Source organism: Apaloderma vittatum, unplaced genomic scaffold (genome assembly GCF_000703405.1).
Source record: "Apaloderma vittatum isolate BGI_N311 unplaced genomic scaffold, ASM70340v1 scaffold5569, whole genome shotgun sequence".
NCBI lineage: Eukaryota > Metazoa > Chordata > Aves > Trogoniformes > Trogonidae > Apaloderma > Apaloderma vittatum.
Window position 1 is genome coordinate 1 of NW_009736825.1, and position 9,234 is coordinate 9,234.

The following is a 9,234-nucleotide window of genomic DNA, read 5'->3' on the forward strand; positions in this document are numbered from 1 at the left end:
GGGTGATGCAGGAAGACCTGTAGCAAAACCGCTGCGGGAGGGGCAGCCCGCGGGTCTGTCCTCAGCGAAATTGCTCCAAACACGGTAGTTCTGGTCGTGCTGTACCGCTTTTATTAGCCAGGGGCCCTCCGAGTGTAAATTTGTATAATATGCGCTGGAAATTAATCCGTTATTATCCACCGCTGCACATCACACATCGCTTCCGCCCTGGCAGGGTAATCGAGTGGAGGTTCTTTGCTTATTTCCTTTTGTTTCAGTGCTGATCTGCTTTCAAGTAGCGATGCCCTGCCTTCTTTTCAGTGTGATGAAAGATTTGTACCCATTAGATGTTGATCAAGCCTAAGGGATAGCTTCACCAATAAATGTAGCTATTGTATAAACAACCAGGCCAAAAAAAAAATCCTACTTGAATGAGGAAAATTCGTGTTCACAGAAGGCAGTCTGCAGTATTGGAGAGGAAGAGCTGTTTTGGAAGAAAAGCAGAAGCAAATTAAATTACTCATGCAAGAGGTACAGTGATGGAAGCAATATTTTACAGATGATGAACAGACTATGCCAACCATGAGAATGAGTCAGCTGGCAGTTCCCAGTAGGTTTGAATTGTACATTGATTCTCACTTATTCAAAAAAAAAAACAATCTGAGTGTTATTTCTCTGTAAATGTCTAGGATTTAATCTGTAGTGTGTTGGATGCTAACTCAAAAGCACAAGCACACCTGGGTTTGAAAAAAAATAAAAATGGGACAGCAAATTTTTTCCTGTCCGTATGCACGTACCTGAAAATTCCTTGCGGATGGCACTTTAAACATAAAGACCTCTTTACGCCCTCTAGTGCTTAAATTTGCTACCCAGAAATGAAATTTCCTATTGTGCAAAATAGCTGTGTGCCAGCCAAGTCCCAATTGCTCTTTCAAACAAGCAGTTCTGCATTAAGAATCTTAAATAGAAAGAATCATCAAAGGGAAAAGTCATTGAGGTAGAGAGGTCTGAACAGCAAGTGACAAGTGGCAGCTGTGCCTCATGGCCATAATAACGAAAAGAAAACAAATTAACCCTTTTTGAAATGACGTTACTTCTGCTTATTTCCATTTTATTTTCCCTCAACTTGCAGCTTTCCGTATAGCTCTGAAAACTTAATTAATACACAGAGAAAAAGTGAAATCTTTCTTATGCTTATTCAGCATAATACACAAGAGCTTGCGGTTTATCGGGAACTTCTTAGAAGATTCTTTAAGGCTTAGTATTTGGGAGGCTGGTTTTATACATATAGGATGGAAGAATCAAAGAGTGCCTCTCAGCTCTCTTCTCATGGAAGAGAAGGGAGGTAAAAATCGTAACATGCCTTCTTTCTCCTGTCTGTATTTGGACCAATTATGGCAGAGTGCACACCTATTAGTAAGAGCTGTCATTTAAAGCAGGGTTCCAGTCATACTTGTTGGCTCTGATCTAGTATTTCAGTAGTGCATGGCTCTTTGGCGCTGCACTTGTCCTTTCTGGAACCTCAAGTGCTTCTTAAAATAGAGCCTGTGAAAAAGAGCAGTATAAAGCTGGTAGCACTGTTACTCTAGCCTGTCAGACTTACAGGAGCAGTGAATTTGGAGAGCACAATGGAAAACATCTTCCGAAAGAACTACTGAGACAAGGCTTTTATAGCCTGTGATCCATTTCTGCAGCCTTGGCTCTTCAGAATTCTCCCTGGTTTGACTGGAATATGAGTGTAATTATCAGTCTGTTCCTGTTGACAGCAAATGGCTGACAAGATATTCTCTTTACCTGTGGCCATTTGGTCTATTCAGTACTGCTTTCAGAGAGTGAATTTCTTAAGTAGTCCCTTAGTAGTACCAAACCAGCTGATTCAGATGTAAATTATGTTAGACATATTCCATCTTCAAGTAAAAATGTATTTTTAGCAAGGATTTTTTAATTGTTTTGATGGTTTTTTTCCTAAGAAACTAATATTTCAGCTTTTACAGTGATGCTTTCTGTTCTTGTAGATCCCAAAGGGAACTGCAGTTGTTCGGGATCTAATATTGTTCGGTTGTTCAGAATCTAATGTTCTGTTGGCAAGAGACAGAATTATCTTTGCAGCAATTAGAAAACTTATACTGAGACTGCAGTGAACAGAGGCACCTTGCAAATATAATATTGGAAAGCTTATAATTCAGTAGATGAAAGGTACAAAAGTTCTTATTCAGGCTGTGATTGTTATTAGTGAAACCATGGAAGAAGTTGCAAATTTTCGTATGGATACCAAACATTAAGACAATTTCAGAGTATTCTCAAATGACTACTTCCTTTTAAAAACAATTCCAAAAAGTTATTGGTTTAAAGTGGAATAAAGATAAATATATATATATACCGAGCATCTGGGAAGCAAAGTGTTTAGTCTTTGATAGGGATGATCTTGTTGATAAAATATGCATCTGAGTAGTGGCACAGACACAAGCACTTCAGGCTGTTAGAGTTGATTTGATTATGGGAGTTTGGCTTGACTAACAGAGAGGGACATCAGGCTGTTCTTAAGGGTTGAAAAAAAAGTTTTCACTTCAGTATGCAGTTACCTAAGCCATGCGCATCTTGTAAGTACAAAGCTTAATGACACTTGAGCAGCAGCAGTAAGATACGCTAACAATGATAGGAGCCTTACAAAAACAATGAAATTACAAAATGTTCACATTTTAGTAAGATCTGAGACTTGCAGGTATATCAGTTCAAATCACAACTTCTAATGTTATTTCAGGTTGGCCCAGCCAGCTACACAAATGTTCAGAGCTGCCACATTGGCTATCGAGAAAATGTCATTCAAGTATGTAATAGGACTTCTCTTCATTAGGTTTGCTGGTTTAAGAGCTGCTGAATGGGGCTGGGGAGGCGGCGAGCAGAGGTTGTCTAGTTTTGCCTCACCTGTCGCACATTTGTGACACATCTTGAATTTACAGGAAAAAGCTAAACTACCAACCAGCTGCTTGTGGCAAAAATTACTAGCTTTAAAATAGAAATAAAGCTGCCTGTCTTAGCTTATTTGTTTCTCGAGATTAATTTAAGCATTTGATGACTTTTCATTTGCTTGTCACTAGAAGTGCATTTCCTCAATTACCTAATAGGGGCTCAGACAGTCCACCCCTGTAATCCTTCCACCCTCCAGAGCAGCTATGCCAAATGCAGGCAACATGGAAGCTGTGGAATAGTTTCCCAGTGATGGTTCCAGTAATTATTACTAGCTCCAAAGGCTATCGCAGAGGTCAGTGATAAATTCTTCACTTCCTGTTTTTCAGAGCTTTGACTAACGCAGCTCAGCCATGTGGTATAGAGCAGCTGGTAGCAGTATTTCTGCTTTAATTACATTTTTGAGTACTTAATTGTAGCTAAGGACAAGCATGTGCAATCAGAGTTTTTCCCATGGTCGCAGCCTCCCCTGCTTGCCAACAAGCTCCACTTTTGTCTTGTGAGCCTGCTGTGACTTTGGTCCAGATGTTTCTGTGCCAAGAGACTGAAAAAATAGTAACATTCCAAAATCCAGATTTAATCAAAAGAAAAGTCACAGACAGAAAACAGAGTATTGAGGCGCCTTAGTTAAAATATTTAGTTTCTCTGTGAGGAATTCAGAACTCTGGTAGGATGGAAATGACTGCAAAGAATCACCTGCTGTTTCCTGTGTCAGAGCAAGGATGGGCAGTCTGGGAGAAGAAGCTGTAAAACCTCTGCTGGGCTGCTTGTTGCTGCAGTGTCTGTAAGATACCTTTCAGTCCCATTTGGAGCCCACTAAAAATGAGCTTGGATGACTTGCTCTAGAGTAGAGTTGCAAATAATAATTGGTGTACATCTTCAGCCTGTTTAGCACAGAGCTTGGGTCATATTCTTTTGAAATAGTCCTAGAAGCACACCTTCAGTATTTTGCATAGAGTGGGTTTATGCTGCCATCTCCGAGTGGTGTGTGTGTCCCCTGTTGCAGAGGTCCTCTAGTGATTCTTAAATATCAGTGGTGTGTTTTGCTGCTGTTTCTTTAAACTTAGAAATTTTGATTCAAGACCTTTACCCTCAAAGTGCTGCAGCTCTGGCCACAAGTATAAACTTGACCTATTGGTGTGAGAAATCTGTTACTAGATTGATTTCTTATGTTCAGCATTTTTTATTTCTTCTTTGCAAATCTAGTATTCTGATGAGATAGAAGAAGTTAGGGTATGGAGAAGTTAAATCAGGGATGTCTGTGTGTCTGAAATGAAATCTGGCACTCAGAAATAGAATAGCAGGGAAATCCTCAGTATTGGGAACACACAGAATCACAGAATGCTAGAGGTTGGAAGGGACCTCAAAAGATCATCTAGTCTAACCCCCCTGCCAGAGCAGGATCACCTAGAGTAGGTCACACGCTATAGGGAACTTGTTAAATAATAGCTTACCTAAGATATTTTTGTGGTAGTACCAGTTATAAGATGCCCAGCATGAAATCCATCTTTAGCTGGCTGGTGCCAATTGCTTGACAGTGGGATAAACCAAATTACTTAGTCTTGCATATAATATACTGGTGTTCCCACTGCTCTAAGAGTTTCTTTCTTACAGTCAGCACAGGGAAGTGAACCAGCTGAGCTGCCCATTAACCAACAGGGCATGGGTCTGCCTGCTCAGTGCTTAAGCTGCAAGCAGAGAGCTTCAATTTTCAAATTATTAGCAAACTAGTGTACTGCTAGAACTTGTGAAGGAGGAAAGGTGTATGTGAGGGCTTTCAAAGGGGAGTTTGGTGCTAGAATCAGGATAATAATGTATCATGGCAAATCCTGTAATCCCTGTCTTCTGCCCAGAAGATAGACTAGGCAGCTAGGTGGGATTTTACTGCTCAGTGTCCAGATACTGTAAAGCTGTAATCTGCCAGACATCATCCCTCCTGATCGGTTTGCTGCTCCCGTTCACCCCGAGGCCACGCAAACACACGTATGAACACAGCTGGTACCCAGGCAGCTTGGGGCAGATGAGTACCTAGGAGCAGAAGTCCAACGCTACCACCCTTTCTGGCCGCCCACGTCATCCCTCGGCTGTCAAGTCGTGTCTAATATCCGAAGTGGAACTTACAGCAAAGGAAGAGGCCCTGCTAACGCATATGCTAACATAACATTTCGTGCGCCAGAGGCTTGCTGCAAGCGCAGTAGAACAAAGTGGCTGTATTTGGGTCGCAATTATGTTGGCCTGCTGCACTGGCTGTCCTTGTTACAAGTTTATCATGACAAATGCAACCATTTCTAGTCAATAGAACCTGTATGAGCACTAACAGCTGGACAACTGCTATGGCTTAAAAACACTCTGTCGCATGCACATACCTGCTAGGCTTCGTCAGAGTATCCTGTGAAGGTGCTGCCTGGAGTCCAGCATAGCTTCTCCACCGTGGGCTGCAGATCAAATCCTCTAGAAATGAAGTCTTACCGGTGCAGCTTGTACTGAACCTCTCCTGTGCAGCTTTGTGTGCATTTACTAGGAATTGGGTCTTATATTTGTTAACAGCTATGCTATTGTATCCACATTAAAATGTACAGAGAACTATTCTAAGCTCTGTAGCTGATCACCTTCATATGTTTGGGCTGCCTTGGTGTGGAACAATACTGACATTCAGGTGGTTGATTATACTTGCCACTGTTGTGTGACCATCTGGGAGATTTTGGAGGGTTTAAATGTTCAGCACTGGCTAAATTCAGAACATGTTTAGTTGAACAGGATTATTAAAGCAGTTGTGTTAAGGCTCCTTTATAAGAATGCCATGCATACATTATTAAAATTGCCTGGTTTTTTAACAAACTAAATTAGAAATTAATTTGATCCAGGAGAGATACAGTAGAAACACACTTTGTACCTTTGTTTGCTTTGCCAGTCTTAAGCCAATTGGTACTCACGGTTTCCAGAAGAACTTCCTCCTATAGACCGTACTGGTTTAGTTGGATTTTCCTGTCCACATTTTGACTAGTGGTCTTCTTCCTACCACCAAAGACAGTGGGCTCTTAGCAGGAGGTATCTAAGACCTGGCAAGGCCCCAGTGAGGATAAGAACATAGCTGTTAGGCATGTGAAGGAGCAGCTGGATTTTAGAGTTTGAAAAGCCAGATCTTGTCTCCCTTGCCACATCTGCTGACTTAGGTAGAGAGAAATAGCATTGTAGTGACCTTCTTCAGCAGTCCTTTTTCTCATAGGGGGCCGGTTAGCTCAGTCAGTTGAGCGTGGCGCTAACAACGCTAAGGTCACGGGTTCGATTCCCGTTTGGTCCCCATGTGTTGCCTGATCTAGTCGAGAGGTGGCGTCCCTGGCGGCAGGGAGGCTGGATTAAAATGATCTCTAAGGTCCCTTCCAGCTTAGGCCATTCTGTGATCTATATATATACCTGGCAGTTCTCTAGTGAGCTTTGAAAAACATACTCGTGTTTTGTCAAGATCTGCGGGGCCAGTTCATTTTTCAGTGTTACAAGTGTGCTGGGAGGTCAGCCTAATACTCTGGGCAGTTTAGATTCAGACACAGCAACAGGAGCTCACTCCAAACGGAGCTACAGGCTTATTCCAGTATTTTGGAACAAGGCTTCATCTTATGATGTTTGGACTCCTGAAAAACACCATGGGACCAGGCCTTTTATATCTAGATGCTTCTGTGCTGTCTTCACTTGTGTGCCAGAGTTAACATTAGCAAAGGAGCAAACTTCATGGACCAGTTGCCTGATACAGGTAGTCGCAGAGCCACAGACCTGCTCAGGTCAGTACCTAGAAGGCAGAAGGGATGAATAGCCAGTAGCAGGGGTATCTTCTTCAACTAGAGGATGAATTCATGCAGGATAAAAGTACCAGTTTGACTTCACCTTGAGGAGCCAGTGCTTGAGTTATAATTTGTTTGTTTTGTTTTGTTTTCTAAGCATGCGTTTAAACTTGGACCTTATTTTTGTCAGAGGATGGTTATGCTGCAGGCCTGCCAAAGTATTCTGTCTGTCCCATGTAAAGGCCAAAGAGGTTATGTGAAGTCTGATAGCATTTGTCTCTTCTGTAGATGTGGAGAAAACAGTTTATTCACTTCATTTGAATCAACAACTTAGTTCACGTACTATCTAACTGAAAGTTGAGAAATAGACTGGGAGTTAGATTTTTTTTTTAAAAAAGGCAGATAAGCTTCTTGTCCCAAGAATAAAATGAAGGCTCAGTGGCTGAGACATGTTATTTGTAAATCTTTAAAGACATAAGAAAAAACAGTCACATTTCTTATCTGAAGTTCATACTCCTCTTTTTCATGAGTTAGTTTTTAAGTGCAAAACATGCTATGTAAACATATTTCATGTGTCAAGCACATTTGAGGCAATCGTATTCATTAAATCAGATTTAAACTCCTAGTTTTGTGTACTTTTAATGAATTCCAATCCTTTATCCAAGTGCAGCTTGGCATAGATCATAAGTAAAAGACTAGTCAGCAAACAACCTTGCTTTTCTAGTTCAGTAGCTGAAAGCTGACAAGCTAAAGAGTTATATCTTTTAAGATATTGCAAATCTTAGTTATGTGTGTAAATGTTACAGAAACTCCTTTGCCATAGGAAACTTTTGTATGCTGCCCTTACATGTTGCCAAACGTGTTTAAGTGAGTGCCACCTCATGTGAGTCAGCTTTTCTTTAAGAAACCAATTAAAAATAACAAATAGGGATCAAAGTGGATATTAAGGGTGCTGTCTTCTTGCTTATGTTGTGGTACATCCATGTGACTTAATCCATTTGGAAGTATTTTGTGGTGGAACATTCCTCTAAATAAAGAAACTGCAATTTAAAGAAAAACAGCAAAGCAGATATTTTTCTTAAATTCACGTGTTAATAAAGAGTAACCGACGTAAGAAAGGGAATGTGGGAGAAGAAATAACGTTAATCCTCATATCCTTTTGTTTATTTTAACTTCTTTGAATGTGTTTCCAACAGAAAATGATCCACAGCCTGTTTCTTATAAACTGTTCTGGTGATATATTCTTGGAGAAGCACTGGAAGAGCGTTGTGAGCCAATCCGTGTGTGATTATTTCTTTGAAGCTCAGGAGAAAGCAATCGATGTTGAGAATGTGCCTCCTGTCATCTCAACGCCACATCACTACCTCATCAGCATCTATCGGGATAAAATCTTCTTTGTGTCTGTCATACAGACAGAAGTGCCACCACTCTTTGTAATTGAATTTCTGCACCGAGTAGCAGATACTTTCCAGGTCTGTCATCTTTAAATAATCTTAAAATTGAATTAATTCCAAGAAATTGTTGCATTACGCTTTTTTAAAAGAAAGGTAATAAAGCCTCCCGTCAGTGACTTTCCCCTTTGCAGTTTTTAAGTCAAGCGCTGGTTTATAGGGTACAAAGTGCACAGGTACTAAAACCCAAATGCGACTTTGTAAACGCTGTCTTTTTTTCTGTAAGCTTTTGTATTGTTCATGTTATGTAGGTGCAAAGAAGGAGCATGCAGTCATCAAGCACTGTGGGGAGGAAGGAGCTGCAAAGCCTGAGTCAGTTTTCAACCTCTTTCACAGATACTGTAAATAAAGGAACCTCTGTGAAGACTGAGCATTGCCAAAAGATAGTCTCCTTATTTTACAAGATTCTTCCCACCAAACGTGTTAATGTTCACAAGGGGGAGGACCTTTGGGACACAGGTGTACTAGTAAACCAGATTACCTGAATATTACTGTTCATGCTGTCTGTATTTCTAATTAGATGATAAATGTAGCCTTAACATATGATGCTGTCAGTTGATAGAAGTAGCTAGTCAGTTTAGGCACTAAAATTCTGTGATATATTGGAGGGTTTCTGTAAGCAAAAAACCAACAAACTTCTGCAAAGCATTTTAACAAGAATAAAAATCCTCTCCTTTGTAATCTCTGATTTGTTTAGGATTACTTTGGCGAATGTTCTGAGACTGCAATTAAAGACAATGTAGTTATTGTGTATGAACTTCTAGAAGAAATGTTAGACAATGGATTTCCACTGGCAACAGAATCTAATATACTGAAGGAACTGATTAAGCCTCCCACAATTTTGCGCTCTGTCGTCAACTCCATCACAGGTATGAAAATAATTTTCTGCAGCAAGTGGCTACTTAAAAACAAAGCCCCATCATGCTTCATAGCTAAAAAGTACTGTCATATTGGTGTGAAACTGTAAGGTGAGGCCACTGCCCTGCCCCTTCTCCCAACCGAGAGTTGAATAAGAGCAACTTCCTCCTTCCTTGCGGTTTGTGGCTGGGGGGCTTTCTTTC

At 40.7% G+C, this 9,234-nt stretch overlaps 1 protein-coding gene across 1 annotated transcript in view; it reads left to right on the plus strand.

Moving 5' to 3' along the window:
- The first annotated feature begins 7,921 nt into the window (after window positions 1–7,921).
- LOC104279730 (AP-3 complex subunit mu-1-like) overlaps window positions 7,922–9,234 on the plus strand; it is a 10,759-nt gene continuing 9,446 nt past the window's right edge. The window contains 2 exon segments of the mRNA XM_009877107.1: window positions 7,922–8,194; window positions 8,871–9,042. Of these exon segments, the coding sequence (XP_009875409.1) occupies window positions 7,922–8,194; window positions 8,871–9,042 (445 nt within the window).